The 18,964-nt window shown below is 43.7% G+C and overlaps 1 protein-coding gene across 1 annotated transcript in view; it reads left to right on the forward strand.

The window, feature by feature from the left end:
* Positions 1–494: 494 nt before the first annotated feature.
* ptprq (protein tyrosine phosphatase receptor type Q) overlaps positions 495–18,964 on the forward strand; it is a 35,426-nt gene continuing 16,956 nt past the window's right edge. Inside the window, exons 1-33 of the mRNA XM_070972265.1 lie at positions 495–539; positions 686–811; positions 909–1,053; positions 1,187–1,471; positions 1,572–1,789; positions 2,598–2,778; positions 2,912–3,286; positions 3,377–3,688; positions 3,780–4,073; positions 4,588–4,887; positions 5,511–5,641; positions 5,754–5,883; positions 5,964–6,117; positions 6,270–6,376; positions 7,069–7,166; positions 7,662–7,830; positions 8,026–8,286; positions 8,377–8,537; positions 10,865–10,976; positions 11,786–11,894; positions 12,447–12,561; positions 13,851–13,920; positions 14,035–14,234; positions 14,400–14,628; positions 14,747–14,875; positions 14,982–15,128; positions 15,364–15,527; positions 16,743–17,235; positions 17,325–17,486; positions 17,586–17,765; positions 17,852–17,959; positions 18,263–18,544; positions 18,636–18,917. Of these exons, the coding sequence (XP_070828366.1) occupies positions 495–539; positions 686–811; positions 909–1,053; positions 1,187–1,471; positions 1,572–1,789; positions 2,598–2,778; positions 2,912–3,286; positions 3,377–3,688; positions 3,780–4,073; positions 4,588–4,887; positions 5,511–5,641; positions 5,754–5,883; positions 5,964–6,117; positions 6,270–6,376; positions 7,069–7,166; positions 7,662–7,830; positions 8,026–8,286; positions 8,377–8,537; positions 10,865–10,976; positions 11,786–11,894; positions 12,447–12,561; positions 13,851–13,920; positions 14,035–14,234; positions 14,400–14,628; positions 14,747–14,875; positions 14,982–15,128; positions 15,364–15,527; positions 16,743–17,235; positions 17,325–17,486; positions 17,586–17,765; positions 17,852–17,959; positions 18,263–18,544; positions 18,636–18,917 (6,274 nt within the window). The remainder of the gene's footprint in view (positions 540–685; positions 812–908; positions 1,054–1,186; positions 1,472–1,571; positions 1,790–2,597; positions 2,779–2,911; positions 3,287–3,376; positions 3,689–3,779; positions 4,074–4,587; positions 4,888–5,510; positions 5,642–5,753; positions 5,884–5,963; positions 6,118–6,269; positions 6,377–7,068; positions 7,167–7,661; positions 7,831–8,025; positions 8,287–8,376; positions 8,538–10,864; positions 10,977–11,785; positions 11,895–12,446; positions 12,562–13,850; positions 13,921–14,034; positions 14,235–14,399; positions 14,629–14,746; positions 14,876–14,981; positions 15,129–15,363; positions 15,528–16,742; positions 17,236–17,324; positions 17,487–17,585; positions 17,766–17,851; positions 17,960–18,262; positions 18,545–18,635; positions 18,918–18,964) is intronic.

Raw genomic sequence — 18,964 nt, forward strand, 5'->3', positions numbered from 1 at the left:
TCTCTCTCTCTCTCTCTCTCTCTCTCTCTCTCTCTCTCTCTCATGGAGACTGTCTCCTCCCTCTCATAAGGGTTTGTTTCTAAGGGGGGAGACAGCCATTGAACGCTGACTTTGAGCCCGTGAGTGCGCGCTAAATTCAAAGTCCGGGCTCTGCGTTAAAGTGAAGTACAGACAAGTAGAGATTTCGCTGGGATTTAAGACAGATGTCCAGCTGTAAGATGTAAGTCTTTAGCTGTAAGCCTTTTAACGTCTCAAAAAGACAGTTGAAAAGTTGATCGTTTTGACGCTTAGCTGTGCGTCAGCGACTAAAACAGTTTGGGACTTTCCCCAACCTAAGTTTACGCACAGCTGTCTTTGGTTTGCTGATGAGCAGACCAATGGCCGATAGCACAGCCGGGATCTGGGGTTTGTCGCCAGAGCAGAAGTGACTGTACGTCTCCAGGCGGCTGAAGATTGCTGGAAGGTGCGCTTGATGAGATGGAGTAACATTTCCAATGGGTGCAGCGGAGCGCCTGTGGTTACTTGCAAGTGTCTGTCAGGTAAGATAAAAGCATGCAAAACTTTCAGTGCTCTGTACAGCAGTTCATGTTCAACATCCGCTAATCCTCCCAGGTTTGTTGTAAGTGTATTTAAGGAAATCGGATTTTTGCCGTCTGTGACAGCATGTCATTTTCCTCGTCCTCAGGTGATCTTGCTGACCTGTGAACAGCGTTTAATCCCTGTTGAGGTTGAACTTCTCTTTCAGTCCTTCCCTTCCACTAAAACTCCAGACACCTACACAGTCACGTGCAGGACTGCAAGTAACCACCTGGTAAGAACACCTGCACAAGTGATAATGGCAGACATACTCAATGAGTTTGAACTTCTTTAGTTTGAGAACTAAATTATTTGTCACAATGTCTCTGCAGGTGTACGTGGAGCCCATTGATCATTCAGCATGCTCCCCTGACTGTGCAATATCCCTGCGATTAGTTGAGGACCCAGGAGGATATACCATCACATTAAGAGGAAGCAGAGATGATGCTGCTCTTGAGGCAAAGACTTTTCACTTCAGTGAGTGCCTTTGAACCTTAACACCACAGTACCGATGGAGAAAAATGACATACTTTCTTATTAATTCATGCTAACTGATGTTGCTGTCTTTCATCTTGTCTCTTGGCTCCTTCCCTTCTGTATTTGTGTCCAGATCCAGTCTCCCTGTCCTCCCTTGATCTACACAGCACGACGACAACTGCTCTCCTGACATGGAAACTTCACAGACAACAAAGCCTCTCCACCTTGAGTCTGTACGAAGCTCACACACAATCTGTCACACACGTCTTCAACATCAACTCATCACAGGCAAAGTCTCAGTACGCAGTGAAAGGTCTCCAGCCTGGGACACGCTTCAAGGCCAAAGTTGTGGTGACGACATTCCTCAGACACCTCAATTTGACCCTGAAGCAGAGACTCAGCTTTGCCACAGAAACAGGTATTGTGCACATTTGCTGTACCACAATCGCACAACTTAAAAATGACTGCACGCAGGGTGAAATCTGCTGGTATGAGCTGATTATGATTTCTGTCTCCAGCTCAGTGCCCCCGTAACTGGTTTGCCAATGGGAGAAGCTGCTATGCTGTGAGCAGGAGAGGCTTGACCTGGACTGATGCCCAGCACAGCTGCCGAGAGATGGCAGCTGGAAGCCACCTGGCAGACCTGAAGACCCTGGAAGATCAGGTTTTTATATCTTCTCACCTGCTGAGCCACAACACCCTGCTGCTGCTGTGGACCGGACTGAACGACCAGCAGGTAGCCTCCTTCCAAACACATCCATTTTAATGAGAGATACAAAGGGGAGATAAAAATATTTTTTTTCATCCTGTCAGGAAGAGCCATGATAAATAATAACTTTGTAAATCACTTTGATTAATTTTTCCATTTACAATGTCAGAATAGCTAAAGTTTCTTTGAGAATGTGCATGTGTATATATTATTTAATAACCATTTCTCACAGTCGATTGCATCAGAGAATTGCCATGAATAACTTATCATTTAGTAATTTTAAGAGGAATTTGTCAAGAAAACCTTTTGATTAAATTTTTAAATTTTAAGTGCTTACTTGCTATAGGAGTTAAGTCGTTACTGTCCTGTTATTATTTTTCAAGAAAAGGGCAATATTTATATTTATAGTAAATATACATAGAAAATGAGGTAAAAATGCTCTTTGTAGTATTAAAGATATTATAGATACAGATAATTCTAACATTTTAAAACCAGCCTGTCTTGACAAAGTGAATTTTCTCTTGGACTGCCTGCAGCGAGCTCCTCACAGATTACACTTTATCCTCTGTTACAAAATCATAAGCCAGTAAGACCACAAAGACATTTAGACTAGATTTTAAGCAGTAAGTTAGTAAGATCCACCAGTGATGTTGTGATTAGCAGGACAATGCTGGAAGGGGATTTTCTGGCAAAGTAGTTTCCTTTCTACACGGGAAATTCCCTGTGGCAGCAGCTACTCCTTAAAGAGGAGTTTTGTTTTTGATGAATGACAGTGAGCTGGTGATGTCTGTCGTGTGTATACAGCACATAAAGTCTCTCTTCTCTCACTCCACAGGAGGAGGGACAACCTCTCTGGTCTGACGGCTCAGCCCACAACCTGACGAACGTGATGATGTCATCGCTGCCAGCCAATCAAACAGACTGTTTTGCTTTTCAGAGGAATGCCACGGGACCGGGGTGGTTTCTCACTCCATTCTTCTGTAACATCCCCTTACCCTTCATCTGCCAGTACCAGAGTAAATAACTTTTTGCTCAGTCTCAGTGTAAATATCTAATGCAGCGTACTTTCTAGTTAACTCAAACCATGTAATTTGTCAGAACTTTTTTCCCTCGTGTTACTGTGATGCGGCTCTTCTCCCTCTTTCACAGCCCCTCCAGTCCCCGCCTCATTCTCCTTTGACCTGGTTCAGGTGACAGAGCATCAGGTAGAGCTTCGTTGGAGTGACCTCTCACCTTTGAACTCAATTAATCTTTCACCTTTTGAGATTTTCCTCCAGTACCAAGAGGAGGCTAATGGAAAGTCGAGTCAAGGTGAAGGAGACAAAAGCAGGAGTTTAGAGGACCAAAAGGGGACACAGAGCCAAAGCAGTGCTAAAAAAATTGTCATGGTCCCCATTTCCTGTTCATCCAGAGGAGTAACTGTGGCAGGTTTGTCTTCAGGGAGCATCTATTCTTTTACCCTTCGAGCCGCTCAGCCTGCTGGCGCCGCCTGGAGCTTGGGACAAACCCGGACTGCGTACACTAGTGAGTCTGCTAATAATGTGTTGCACACATAAGTTACACAAACAACATCCTGTGCCATCAGGTGTAACTTCAACCTTCTCTTTCTTCCAGGACCTCTTCCACCTCAAAATATCACTGTTGGGCCCATTACTGTCAGTCAGATTAGTGTCCACTGGACGCTGGCAGATGCACAGGTAAAGTTTGGATGGACATTTGTTGTGCGCTATTTGGACATGTCTTCAGGAGAGGAGAGGATAGTTGGAATGACCAACGTCTCCAGGGTGTCGCAGACTGGTGGGTTGCAGTCATACACTGCTGTGATTGGAGGGCTGGAGTCTCACAGGAAATACAGAGTTGACGTTTACACAGTCACCCTGTGTGGGATAGAGAGCAGTGGACAGACGCCTGTGACTGCACAGACTGGTAAGCATGGAACAGTTTGAACTTTGACCTAACTAAGGTTTGACCCACGTTAGCTGACAACTGAATAACATTGTGCCTTTGTGCCTCTTAGCGGTGAGGGCCCCTGGTGGTCTGGTGGTGCAGAGTACAACAGGAAATCTGACAATCTGCTGGTCCAGTCCACCTGACGACCCACCAGATGGTTATTATATCACATCCCACCCACTCATTTACCCCACTCCAAGTTCACTGTGGATAAACCAGTCCAGTCCTGGTGCCCACTGGGTAAATGAGTCCGTGTGTGTTAACTTGGGCACATTTACTCCAGGTCAAACTTATGAAGTTGGACTGGTCTCACTGAGAGGAAAGGACAGGAGCAGGAGGACCAGCATCACACACACCACAGGTAAGAGAAACACGGGTACTGCCTTTAAAGGATAGGTTTGCAATTTTATAAAGTCTGTCTTTAAACAATAGTGAGGTGCCCGTCAGAACACTGAAGCAGTTTTTTGTTCATACCGGCCATTAAAAGTTTTCAGTGTGATGGGGGACAAAATCCTCATTTTGTGCATAAAATGTATTTAAAGATTTTAATGAAGCTAATAAGAGCCTTCAGCACTGTGAGACAGTCTGAGGTCGTTGGGGAGAATCTTCCAAAGTTGCAGCATTTGTGTTTCCCGAGACAGTATTCCCCTGTTGAACTGCAGTGGAAGGATGGGAACAAAATGAGGGAATTTTGAACTGAAAAGGCTCTAACTCTGGAGGATATGCACTTTATTTGACTGAAATGGAAACCCAGTGTTAGCTTCAGATAAAGTTTTGAATTCTCATTTGACAGAGGGGGGACTGTGTATTTTGTGAGGAATGATTACAGTAAGAAAAACTGATTTTGTAATCTCTCTTTGTCTCTGGATTTGTAGGTCCAATGCCAGTTCAGGTAGTAGTTCCTTTTTCAGTGGGCACAAACTCTGCACAACTGTACATCCAGCCTCCACAGCTGGGCCTGATGGATGGGGTGAAAGTGTGTGTTTGTCCAGGAGAGTGTGACAGTGTGTGTGAGGGATCGTGTGGATACACATGTGACTGGTACTCCCTCCCTGCCGGGGTTCATATCATAACCCTTCACAACCTCAGTCCAGGATCGGAGTACCAGCTCAGGGTGTACAGCACCAGCCGAGAGCAGATCGGACCGCCTTATTACACGCGCCACCTTAGAACAGGTGAGTAATGGTTGCATATACTAATGCACACGCTGGTCAGCTCACCAGTGACAGCAGACACATTCGAAATGCTTCTATCTTCAGCAGAAGCACTGTGGCTAATATCCTCTTTAATGAACATCGTGGGTCCATTCACAACCTCCCACCTCACCTTCATCTCATGCAGATTGCAGTAATTAGATGTAAAGGAATCCACTCTAATATTGGCACCACTTCAAGCTATGAGACAGATATTTTATTGTATGATAGATATTGTATCTTGTTCTGTGACGGTGTGCTTCTAAAGGCAAACTGATCCCTTTATGGCAGACACAAAGTCAAGCTGTGATGTGCTTTTTTGGGGAGTTTGATTAAAATAGCAGGGGGCCTGGTGAGCTTAAACCTACAGAATCCAAATCTTCTTTTGACTTGTTCTTAAAACAAAATTATAGACATGTATGTGGTGTCTTTCATGCTGTTTCTTTATGATCATTTATTAGAACTTCGTAGTCTTGTAAATGATTTATCTCTTTTATTTTAGATAAATTTGGCATCATCACATAATCCCTAGGCTTTTTAATTGTCCCCAACCAAAGGTAATTAGTATGTTAGAGGAATAATTACAGTATGGGTTGTGATTTTAGGTCTGGCTGCTCCTAACAGAGTGAGGGAGGGTGTGGTGACAGATTCATCCATAGAGCTGCTTTGGGATCCGGCACAAGGACAGGCTCACAGCTATGAGGTCGTCTGCCTCGACTGTGACCATTCACACATGGTAAGCGAAAAAAAGAAAAAGACCTCTTTAAATTAAAGATTTGTGAAAGATTTTATCTGTACTTGACCTGAGGAGCAGGTTTCCTACGGCTAATATCATTCATACACTACAGGTGCAGAAGGTTTTCAGTGAGAGTGCAGCATTTTCTAGTCTAACTCCAGGCAGGCTGTACCGCTTTGCAGTACGATCAGAGAAGGAGTCCTTCACAGACAGTTCCCCAGTCACCATCAACATCACTGCAGGTAAACGCAGACGTGCACCTGTACACACACCGCTCAGTCTTTCTATTCTAACTGCCATATACGATATTTTTAAACGCCAGCCCCGAGCCCGGTGGAGGTGTCTGTTGTCAATAAAACCACATCATCCATATGCATTGGTTGGAGTACGGTCAGGGGAGTAGTGAGCGGACTCATCCTGTCAATCAAGAACACAACATCCAGTCAAGAGCTGATTGTTTCTCATCAGGAGCCCAGGTCAGTCTCACTCTTGTCAGCTAGTGCACAAATAATCACAGTTTTATGAGACTGGAATTACAATCAGCACATCAAAACTTTCTTTCAGAACAACAGCTGATTCCAGCACGGATTACTGAAAGCTTGATCTTAAAAACTCTGACCTTTCACAGATCTTACAGCTTTGAAGGCCTTGCTCCTGGGAGCCAGTATACAATTGAAATGATTAGCACCAGCAGGGAAAAAAGGAGCAAACCTGCCGCTGTGATCCTCCATACGAGTAAGTATACGTCAAAGCCAGTGCGTGTGCCCACATGTGCATGTGTGTGGGAGAGAGAAAGAAAGAAAATGCTTTGGATTACAAAATCACTGGAGAAGAAAGTAAATAGTCGCAGGAGAGCAGGATGATAAAAAACATTATCACATACAGTATCAGATTTAGGGAATTTTGAGATTTCTCTAAGTGCAGGTTCCGGATAAACCACAAGAGACAAAGAGGAAATTATTTTTCTCTGCATTTCGTTTCAGTCTGAGTTCACTTCAGTGATAAGATTTTATTACCATATTGCGTCAGAGTGGGATGGTGGTTTGAAATAAATCATTGTCAGGATAGAAATTAGTACGAGCTTTGAACCATAGAGAGACCAGCTGAAGAGGAAATGATGCATGTGCGTCTTTGTCTTCAGTATTTGCTTTTAATGTTGTTGAACGGTGTTTTTACAGCTGATTATATTCTAATTTTAGATTCATAAAATATGTAAAAACCACAAAAAGTCTTCACATTAAAGTCGAAAGACTAAATTATGTTTGGCTCTCAGCACTCATTTGCCTCCACTATCTCCCCCTAATACAAAAAGTAATTAAAAAGTTCACGTCACACCTCTCTTCACATGTGTATTACCCAGTGTGACAGGTGACGATGATTAAGTGTCAGCACGTGGTGTCACATGCTAATGAGAATCTTGTCTGCAGTCCCAGAGGTGCCACAGGAAGTGGGTCTTTCAGGGCAGGCAGTGACGTCTGTGTTTGTCACTTGGACACCACCACCGGGACAGGTGGAGGGGTACAAGGTAAGACACGTATACTACTGCATCTGTCCAGGTCCAAGTAACAGTCACAGAAGGACAGACAGGCCTTAAAGGCTGTTACGCTGCAGTGACCTCCAGATGGATGTGCGGAATGATCTCTGCCACTTTTCTGCCACACATTACTCAGAATGACTTTTTTTTTCCTTGCAAGGACAAATGAGGCCACTTACGTCAGGTTCCGCACTCACCTGTTGGTTACTTAGCAACCGTTGTCGGCAAACCACAGATTCAGTTACCAGCTTTTTAAAGATGTATGACCTCCATAGAGCCACGGCCAGGAGGAATGACCAAGCACATTGCATGCACACTGAGTGCAAATCCACATGAATGGAAGACAGACACACAGGCGCACACACGCACAGAAATAAATGAGAGACAATGGTTGATGCACACAGGTAAAGCACAAAAAGTCATTTTTTCACTCTCAATGACTGAGGTCCTGAAAGGGGATTAAAGATTTCTTTTTGTTTTTCTCAGCTTGTCTTTGGCCTCCTGTCCGTGAACAGGAAATCGTGGATTGAGGAGCTTGTCCAGGCCACGAGTTATGAGATCAGGGATTTGATCCCGGGGTCAGACTATGGTGTCCGCATTCAGAGTGTGCTGGGCTCAGACACCAGTCAGGCAGTCCACAGAGAGTTCAGCACACGTAAGACACACACACACACACACACACACACACACACACACACACACACACATTCCCAAATTCTGTATAGTACATCAGGATAGGGGAAACTGTTAGTGATTCCTCAGTTAGAGCATCGTTCACATTAAAGAAGTCATTAAATTGTGGCCTAAATGATGAAAACTAGAGTGTGAAATTACAAAAATCATCTTCCAGGTCCTGCAGGATTATGCGCCCTTCATTTAGCCGGCATGAACTCGTCTTCTGTCTCTGTGAGCTGGGACAGTGCGTTCGGAGAGTTTGACTTCCACAGAGTCACTGTGGCCAACACCTCAGTCACAGCCACACTCACTATACCCAAGGAGGAGCGGGTTGCTGTGGTTACAGGACTGGTGGACGGCTGCAGCTACAACGTGAGCGCTGAGAGAGTGAGAGGAGTGACAGCGGGCAGCACCGCCTTTCTGACTGTAACCACAGGTAGATGATATTGCAGTCACTTCTTTATTAAATTGCTGAAACTGTCTCCACATCCATGACTCTGTTTCTCTATTCCTTGTCATTCATGAGTGCCGGCCCCTGCACGAGGAGTGCGCGTGGTGAACGTGTCTGCGCGTGCGTTCTCTCTGCGTTGGGAGCAGGCGGTGGGGTGTGTGGATCGTTACCAGGTGAACCTGCATCCAAATCAGGGAAAAATCACAGTGCAACCTGCACATGATGGATACATTCAGGTACACACACACGCTCGAAGAGACACACACTGCTTAGATGCATTAACAAGGTTGTTTTCTGAATCTACACTTTTTTCATCTATTTAACTCACTGTACATGCTTGGGCAAAAAGACAGCCACATAAATACAATCAATGCAGTGTTTCTTAAGAGCAGTAAAAGGGAGTAAGCCTGGCTTTGAGGTATGATAATGAAGCTACAAACTACACACACACATACAAACATACATCATATCAACATCTCTCCTCCCATTCAACCAAGTCCCACCCTGTACCGACTCTTCCCGAGTGCCAGGTGTCAGATACCCCCCCAAATGTAACCTGACACACCACACACACAGAGCACACAGAGCACAGAGTTGAGTAATAGATCTCATTATTTATTAAGTTGGCCTCATGAGCTCAACCCTGAATCATTCATTTGCTTAAGCAGCTCTCCCTTGAGAGAGAGAGAGAGAAAGAGAGAGAGACCAGAGGGAGAACGTTAGCCTCGTGCTAATGAAAGGACCCGCTGCCCTCCCTGGTTAGCCACTGAAAATTTGGAATACCTCAAGATCAAGAGCCATTTACATCCAATGCCTGGACAACTAACCCTGTGACCTTCACTTATGTCACTAACCAGCTTCTAGACCTGGAGTTACTCCTGTTCAGCTCAGTGGATTACCTGTAGACCACTGCTAACGATTGTGCACTAACACTGGATGCAGCTCTGCTGGTGAGGCCTCTAACCTGCAGTGTCTGAACTAACGCTAACTCTACTACCCAACATGGCCGTCCTCTCACTCATCCTGCTGCTCACACTCTGCCTGGGACAGGTACACTCACAGGTAAGAATTCAGCACTCTGTGTGGCAAAGCTGTGCACATAGATGTTTGTATAACACAGACTGTCCTTGTATCTACATACATGCAGCCACATAAAATCCAAAGGATACAGTGGGGAGAACATGCACAGATGCAGAAAAAAAATGTTTGGTCTTGTTTCTGAGAGGTAACATAAGGTATTACTGTGACACATGGCAATCCAACATACTGATGTCCCTGGTGCAAACGTCGGTTGCAACACACACTCAAGCAAAAGACTGCAGCCCAGGCATCACTGTTTTCTGTCACACAGACACAAACTAAGATATCAGGATACAAACAAGTGCAGCCACAAGCAGAGACAAGCTGTCATCCTTTCACAGCCACCCACCTTCATATTGATACAGATGGCTGATTGTGTTCCTTAATAAGCTCCACAAAACAGAATGCTAAGTGCCCCAAGGGTTACTGCGGATTTTTACAAAGTAATTTAGATTTATTCTCGCTTCTATTTGTGGAGGTTTTTCAGAGGAATGTTGTATTTTCCTAAGATAGATAAGAAAGATGGCCCAGCTAATTTGAATTGGTGAAAAAAACTACATCCACAAACTTTAAGATGACAGTTATTTTCTTCATTCATTGCTTGGTCTATAAAATGTAAGAGGATCTCAAAAATGCCCATCACAATTCCTTGAATGTGACATCTTCTCGTTTTTTCATAATTTTGAAAGTGGAACTTGGTAATTTTTGGTAATTCTTGTTTGAAAAATTACTTCAACGCTTGAAACAGTAGTTGCCAATTAATTTTGTGTCATACAACAAAAACGTATTGTATCAGAATTCTACCAGTATTTATTTTGCTTCTAATACACTTTATTCATACAGAACCTGTCACACAAGAAATGCACCTGAATGGCTTTCCAGCAAAGAAATGACATGCTTTACATACAAGCTCTTCACAAAAGACATACGATTTAAACAGGGATAGAAAATGTGTGAAAAAATAAGACAAAATAAGGATGAAATAAGGGGAAACCCCCCCCCCCACCCACTTACCTAAGTCACTACATACTGTGACTGAGAGAGTGCATGAAAACTACAGCAAGTGAGCAGAGAAGTTGAAATAATGAGGTAAAAGTGATGGATAGGTTTAAAACGTGCAGCATCGGCCAGTCCAAGTGCTAATACTATGAATACAAACTTGTCCACTGACTACCGCTGACAATTCCAGGAATAATTAATAGTGTTACATTTGTTTTGTTTTCATAATAACCCTTATTTAACCAGGATACGTCCCATTGAGATTAGAAATCTCTTTTTCAAGGGAGTCCTAGCCAAAATATGCAGCAGGACAAATTAAAATCCAGTTTAAAATTCATTCAACAAAAACACATTTGGAGCATGAGGTGTTGCAGATGAAGAGGGACCTTGGGTGTAGGTTGGGAACCACTGATCTACATAAACTCACTGATGGTGTTATGTGGGTATGTTGTGACCAGGTGTCTGTGTTTTGCTGTTGTCGCAGGCTGATGTGGTGAATGTCAGTCCGGGGATGCAATACACTGTAACGGTCACAGCTGCCTCCTCGTCAAACATAAGCCCTGGAGTCAGCCGCATGATCAATACTAATGAGAGCGGTGAGACGTGCACACACTGTTTGTTGTTGTTGTTTGGTTTTGGGTTTGGGTGTTAAAGAGCCATCAGGTTCTCGTCTGCCCTCTGCTGTTTAATTCAGTCCCTGCGTAGCACATGGACACGCACACTGAAGGAAAGGAATTTGTACAGTTACGTGTGTATTTGTGTGTGTGCGTGTGTATTACTCACATTGTGGGGTCAAAACACAATAATGTAAATGATTAGATTTTAGGATGAAAGTTAAGGTTAGGATAAGGGTTAGTGTCAGTTATGATAATGGTTCGGTTATGTCTCCGAGAAATCAACGTAAGTCGATGTAATGTCCCCAAAGGTGATGGAAACATTTCAGTGTGTGTGTGTGTGTGTATGTGTGTGTGTGTGTGTGTGTGTGTGTGTGTGTGTGTGTGGGTATACTCCCTTCCCTGTTTAATTCCTCTTAGGTAACTTAAGCCCAGGCTTTTGAACCACAGGATGAATGGGTCTGCACTGAATGTCAGTGAAATGCCACTGCTGTGTGAGGCCTTATTCATCAGAGTTCGGCCTAAAACACACTCACGCAGGCCCACGCACTCATGCACACACACACAAACACACACACGCACAGTCCCCTCACAGACAGCACTATTCTTCAAATGGCCCTGGTACTGTGGTCTGTTGAGTTCTGATATACAGTGGTTGTCATTTATCTAATTATTTGCATTGGATTCCTGCTGTACTGATGGCATTGAACACACACTAGATACTGGAGTGAAAGATGGAATGAGGAAACACTCCTCTCTTCTCTCCTTTACACATTTCCCTTCTCCTCCAGCTCCTGGTCCACCTTTAGGCCTAGAGGGAGAGGCCGTTGGCTCTAATGGCATTCTGCTCTCCTGGACCATGCCACCTGATGCCAATAATATCGACGGATATGTCATCAGGTAATTCTTTGTTGTCTTCTTGGAAAACTGCAATTCAGGGTTTATTTTGGTCCATTTGTGTGGGTCCACACAGGCTGTGAGTCTTAAATTCACAGTCCAGGAGAGCTTTATTGGCTTGCCTATGACAACAAAGTTGCAGCTGCAGCCACCAATCAGTTGAGATCATGAAAACATTGAATATAGAATGATCAAATATGCAACTGTCAACTTTAAGAAAAATGAAATGTCAACAAATAAAGAAGAAAGACGTGCCACAAAGATGTATCAAATTAAAAAAATTTGTTTGGAAGTGAATACGTACAAAAAATTTGTATTGCACACACTGACGCAGTTTTCAGAGGTGGAAGAAGTAAATTAGGTTATTAATACCACAGTTTAAAAATACTGTATTATCAGTTAAAGCCCCGCATCAAGAAGCTTACTTTAAAATAAACATATAGAAGTATTATCAGGAAAATGAGACTATAGTAAAAAGAGTAAAAGCTGTGCTTTATCCAGTCCTATACTGTTCACAGTATAATGTGAGTCTTAAAAGCTGATGTCTTCCTGTAGGTACAAGGAGGTGTGTCCCTACCCCGATCCCACCTTCACACAGGTGACCAAGTACCTGGACATACCAGAGACCCTGCTCACCGACTTCACCTCAGGTTCTACTTACCACATTGAGGTAGGAAACACAGTTCAAGATTGAAAACTTTATTGCCATCACAGTGCAGCTGATAGAAATTTGCTTTGCCGAACCCATAAAAAACATAATAACTATCACCAAACAATATGTATCAAACATGTATTGCTGTCAGACATTGGTGTATATATTTAGTCGAATAATTATATGTAGTAGATAGATACATCACCAGCAGTGATGTATGTTGATGTGGATGTTGTTAGCTGACACAGATCCCACAGGTCCAGACTATTCTCTTGATCTGGCTGAATACTGGTAATTGATCCTGATTGCATTATTAATCAGGTAAACAGATCTATGGATCAGCCTTGGTCTCTTTCCACTGTCTGTTGTCACTGAGCTTGAATGTGATCATGCTTATTAGTTTTCAGAATTCATTAACCCACAATGACCTTCATACAAATGGACTCTGCGATGAAGATACACATCATGATTCAACCTGCACATACTCTATTTGAGTGTGCGTGTGTGTGTGTATCATATTACTACATATCACGTGTGTGTGCTGGCCCACTAAACCACACACAGAGCAGCATCTCTATGTGTACTTTAAAACGTCCAGTTCAGAGAGGCATTGATTCCACTGTGGTCATTTCAGGCTGCAGTTTTTCTGATGTTGTTAGGTTGTTATTCAGCATACGCGGGTGTTGTGCTTTCAACACAAGTACTGGCATTACAAAATATTTTTAAAGCCAATGAGAAAAAATTTTAAATGCTCAGCGGCCAAGCTAACAAAACACGGATATTTTTCTTCTTAATTGATAAGTTGACATTTTTTTAAAATATGCAGTGTTTCTCACGGTGCTCCTGTTTGCAGTAAATATATTATAAATGAAAGCTGAAGATGGATGACTTCTGACAAAGTTTTGGAGGCAGCATTCATTATTGTATAATTTAGATAAATTCTCCATTAGCCTGATAATCAGTCTTAAATTTAATTTATGTGTCATTATCAATTTATTTTTCTCTCATTTTGATAAATCCTCTTTTAGATCTTTGAGGAAATCGACCATGTGGGCAGCAGTTCAGAGGCTCAGATGTGTTTACATTTTGTTAACATACATAATCTATGTCAACAGTACACGTATCATGTTGTGTACTGTTGTGTTTCTAGGATCACCGAATCACCTCTAACAGATTGTTGTTCCAGTTGTGATCATTACCTGAGATTAGCACCTAATCAGGATCTGATGACTGCCCTATCGACAGGAACATGAATTAATTAGGATAAATAGATACTACCAACTCTCTCCCTCTCTCTGTCCCTTTAGGTAGCTGCCATATCTCCAGCTGGAATAGGAACCTTCAGCAAATCTTTATACATAAAGACAGCTGAGTCCCGTGGGTATTCATTTGTACAGTGATCTCCAAATCTGAAACAGTAATTGTACATGCATAGTTTTGTATGTGCAGTAGATGTGTGCATACATTCATTCACATTTGCATTCCCTGCAGCTCCTGGTCTCGTGACCAACTTGACAGCATTTGCTCAGAACCACACCTCCGTCATGGTTACCTGGTTCCTGCCACACCGCATCAACGGCCTCATCACAAAGTTTGCTGTCAAGGCGAAACACGCTCGTACCGGGCAGACAGTCCGCACGTTAGAGGTCAACGCAGAAGACATCATGACCGGAGCGCTGCCTCACTGCAATGTACTGCATTATACCGTCGCCCTCTGTGCAATGTTCTTTTCCCGTCAGGATTATGAATGCTAAATTGCGCAAGGTCAACCACTTACACAGCCTTAGACCAGAAACTACATTTTTCCTCATATGCTTTTCCCTCTGTGTATGTGTTATATGATTTTGCATGTCCAGGATGCAGCTGACATCCTTTCCCGTGCGACTCTCAGTCCTTTGGAGATAACAGCATCCTCTCCACCCATCACCCTCTCCGCCGTTCCCCCTGCAGCCTCCTGGAGTGTGCCCATATCAGTAGGAGTTGATCAGCTACGACCTTACACGGCCTATCTATTCGAAGTGTCTGCCTTCACCTCTGATGGAGAAGGACAGATAGCCTCCACTATGGTCCGCATGCCAGAATCAGGTGTGAAAGAAAGAAGCAAACCAGTCTGTAGCTTCATGTTTATTTTGGGAATTGGAATATTTTTAGCATGTAGAGTATTTACTGCATGTATGAAAATCATTATTTCTGTGCATTGCAGCGCCAGAAGACCCGCCACAAAGCTTCTCTATATTAAATATGACGTCTAGATCAATCTCCGTGTCCTGGAACTCTCCCAACATTATCACAGGAAAATTCACCTACGTGGTCTACCTTTATGGACCTACAGGTTATTGAATATTCACTTTTGAACACACTTGTTGTTCACACATGCCCAAACAGGCTCAAAACTCCAAACAGATACAAATCCATGCAATTTTCTATCTCTTCATCAGGATATTTGTATGAGAACAGCACAGGAGACATGCGGTTTGCTTTTACCGGTTTGACCCCCTACACGAGGTACACGGTGGCAGTGCGAGCCAAAGCTGCTGGAGAAGTGGGACCAGCAGCGCAGGACGATGTACTTACACCTGCTGAAGGTGAGGACACCACATATGTGCTAACACATTTAGATGAATATCAGCTGCAACTGATAACATTTTCATTCTAATTATTCACTAGCTCTTGATTAATCCAATGATTATTTTGTCGATTAAATATCAGAAAATACTGAAAAATGTCCATTACAATATCCCATTGGAAGCTGGAACCAGAGACTGTTTGGCAGTTTACTTGCTTCTTTATACACGTCTCTTTGTGTGTCTGTGTGAGTAGCACCCAGTGCAGTGCAGGACTTGACAGCAGTCGCTGAGGATTCTGTTTCAATCCGTGTGAGTTGGAGAAGCCCTGCCCAGCCCAACGGCATGATCACACATTACAGACTGCAGGTTCTGGTGGGCGATGTTCTGCTGCAGGACATCACGCTTACTGGAGAAGTGGTGAGCTAGACGTTACAGCTCTATATAACCACCATTAATGTATCCCATTGCAGCTTGATATTGGTGAAAATTCAGTGTTAAAACCTGAATCTGTTCTACTGACAAGGCTTGATCAAATTCGAAGTGAATACGCACAAATACTTACTGTACATATTCAAGAAAAGTGAACTGTAAATTATCATCAACTCCTGTGCAATCCATTAGAATTGCCTTCCAAGAAAACCTGTATGAAGCTGTAAATCTATTTCACAAAGACATTGATTATATTCTTATATATATATTTTATATTATATTCTTATATATATTCTGCAGTTTTCAGACTGTTATTCGGTTTTTCAATATCAATATTTTTGTAATGCAAAACCGCCACTACATCCTCATAAATGAACATATTGTTCAACAGTATTCATTTTCTCATCAACAGTTGTTTATAAGATCTACAAATATAACACTTTTCACCCTCCGACCTCATGGCCAGCATTAGACTGTACTGTACTGTGAGTGCTGTGTCCTCTTCCTTTGCACGCTCCTTTGTAAATTCAGTTCAATTCAAAATGTATTTGTATGCCATCATCTCATACAAAAGCAGTTCAAAGTGCTTTGCATTTAAAAAAACAAACAAAAAAACACCTGTGCATACATACACGTACTGTACAAATGCACTGTACTCGTCCGAAAAGGAAGATCTTTAGTTTGGTTTTAACAGACCACAGTCGGACAAGTGTGAGATCAGCAGACAAACTGTTTCATTCCTTAGGTGCATATATGCTGAACGCTATCTCTCAAAGCTTCCCGGGAACAAAGGTAGGAGATTTCCTCCTTGTGACTGAAGAGATCTGCTGAGAGTGAAGTGACAGCGTGTCTAAAAAAATACTGTGTAGTCAGATCCAGTGCTCTGTACTCTAAGAGGAGGATTTTGAATTGTATTCTGAAAACAACGGGGAGCCAGTGAAGGTTTCAGAGGACTTGAGTTATGTGGTCTGATTTTTTTTAAACTGACAAATTTCTATAGTCACTGGGACATTTCCAAAAACATCCTCATATGCAACCTGTAAGCCATGTCCACTGTCTGCTGATGTATGCTGATTCAAATAGACATTGCTTTAAGGGTTGATGAGCCATGAAATGATTAAGAGTCACTGCTTTACACTGCAGCCAACCGGAAGAAATCAAACGCTACCGTCAGAATATAAAATATATTTTATCTTCCTGCAGAATACAACTGGTTTGAATGAAGATGAGACACTTGTCCCTGATGTCCAAACCAATCCTGGGCGACGTAAGAGAGCTGCTGAGCTTGGTCTGGTCACATCACCGCCGACTTTCACGGCCACTATTTCTGATCGCACGCTGCCCACTAGCATGACTGCTTCCAGCCTCTCGCACTCGCCTGACCAAATGACTAACACCCACCCAACAGCTGACTCCACAGACACTGAGAAGCCCGTCACCAGCTACGCTTCTGCTTCACACTCGAACAACACAAATATCCCGTCGACTGGCTCTGCAGTCTTTGGGCCTTCTGCCTTTTCTCTTACCTCTGTTCCACCTGCCACGCTTCCACCCTGGCTGACGAAGCAATCGCATGCTGTGGATATGACCTCAGATTCCTCCCCTTTGGCCCTGACTCCAGGCCAGCTCCGCCTGTCCACACATGATGCATCAAATACAGGGCACTTTTCGACACGCGGCGCTTCTGGTACCACAGGTGGGAGAATATTACCCACAGACACTGCTTCAGTGATTTTTGAATTAGTTCCAGCGCTTATGAATCCTGTCTGTGAATGCATTTTTCAGGCGTAACAGTGAGAGAGGAGGTGATGGACGTTTTGTCTGAGGAGCTGTCTTACCTGGTGTCGGATCTGAATCCCTTCACTGATTACACATTCAGGGTAACTGCTTCCACAGCTGTGGGAGAGGGTCCCGCAACAGATATCACTGAGAAGACCAGGGAGCAGGGTGGGTGATCACATGCACTAATAATAATTAACTATATTAAAAAAAACTCATGAAAAAGCCTTTTAAAAATGCAAAATGTCTTGATCTGTTTGTGTTAAGTTCCTAGCTCAGTCCTCGAAGTGTCCTACCAAAACATCAGCTCCACCTCCATATTAGTGAGCTGGGTCCCACCACTCAACCCCAATGGACGGATCACACATTACACCGTCTATGGTCTCAAACTGCACAGTAATCAGGCCCTGAAGTGGATTGCTGACACTACCAGCATACTGATAACAGGTAATCACTTTTCTCTACACAGTTCTCTACAGGCGTTCTAGCCATTATAATACAGGTTTGTTCTCTATCTCTGCTTTCATCTGTAGATTTGGACAAATATACTGGTTATAAGCTACGTGTAGCTGCATCCACAGCTGTGGGAGAGAGCTCCCTGTCGGAGGAAGATGACATCTTTGTGTTCACCTTAGAGGACGGTATGTGATGAATGAATGCTATGAATGTTTGACCAAATAAAATAGCAATGAACCTGTCATGGATTAAACACCGAAATGAAATGAAAACTGTCCTGTCAAACTGCAGAGAAAGTGACAGAGCATCTGGTGTTGGTGCAGCTGTCTCACCTTGGTGAATTATTGTAGGTGCTCAGTGTGTGGCGTTCATCTCCCACCGAGCCCCACAACATTTCACCGTCAAATTGATGATATTAAATACGAGACATTTGTCAAATTTACTCGCTTATTCTCTCAGGGATTTGCTTTTCCCAACCATGTCCTCAGAGCCTGACTCCCCCCCTGTGAACCTCACTGTGGTTGACACCAGCCCCTCCACCGCCACGTTGGCCTGGTCTCCACCAGAGAAAGCCAATGGGGTGATCCAGCATTATGAGGTCTTGTATGAGAACGAATCTTACTCTTCAGTGATGAACACGACCTCTAACAGAGTCACTCTGGTCAACCTGAAGCCATTCTCCTACTACAACGTGTCTGTGAGGGCATACACGCGTTACGGCCATGGCAACCAAACATCAGACACTTTATACCTGCTGTCTGGAGAGGACGGTGTGTTGATGGATGCATCCACCCACAGAAATACACACTGTCAACTGCTCCGATTTAAGTAAAAGTGCATCTTCTTGTGTCCTCTCTCCAGTCCCAGGCAGCCCTCCGTATGGCGTTACTTTTGAGTCAGTCAGTCCCAGCGAGGTGAACGTGACCTGGCAGCCCCCTCTGCTGCCTAACGGGGTCATCACCCACTACAGCCTGGAGCTTTGGAATTCCAGTCACTACCTCAACCTCACATCCTCAACCAACCACATCCGCATCACGCATCTGAGGAAGTATGCACACTACCGCGTCATGGTGCAAGCGCACACGCGCGTCGGCCCCGGAAACTACAGCAGCGAGCCGCTCAACATCACCACGCTGGAGGATGGTGAGAGGGACGGGTGGGGGGAAAGAGGAACGGGCAGGGTTTGTTTT

Source organism: Chaetodon trifascialis, chromosome 10, assembly GCF_039877785.1.
Source record: "Chaetodon trifascialis isolate fChaTrf1 chromosome 10, fChaTrf1.hap1, whole genome shotgun sequence".
In the NCBI taxonomy this organism is placed as follows: Eukaryota; Metazoa; Chordata; class Actinopteri; order Chaetodontiformes; family Chaetodontidae; genus Chaetodon; species Chaetodon trifascialis.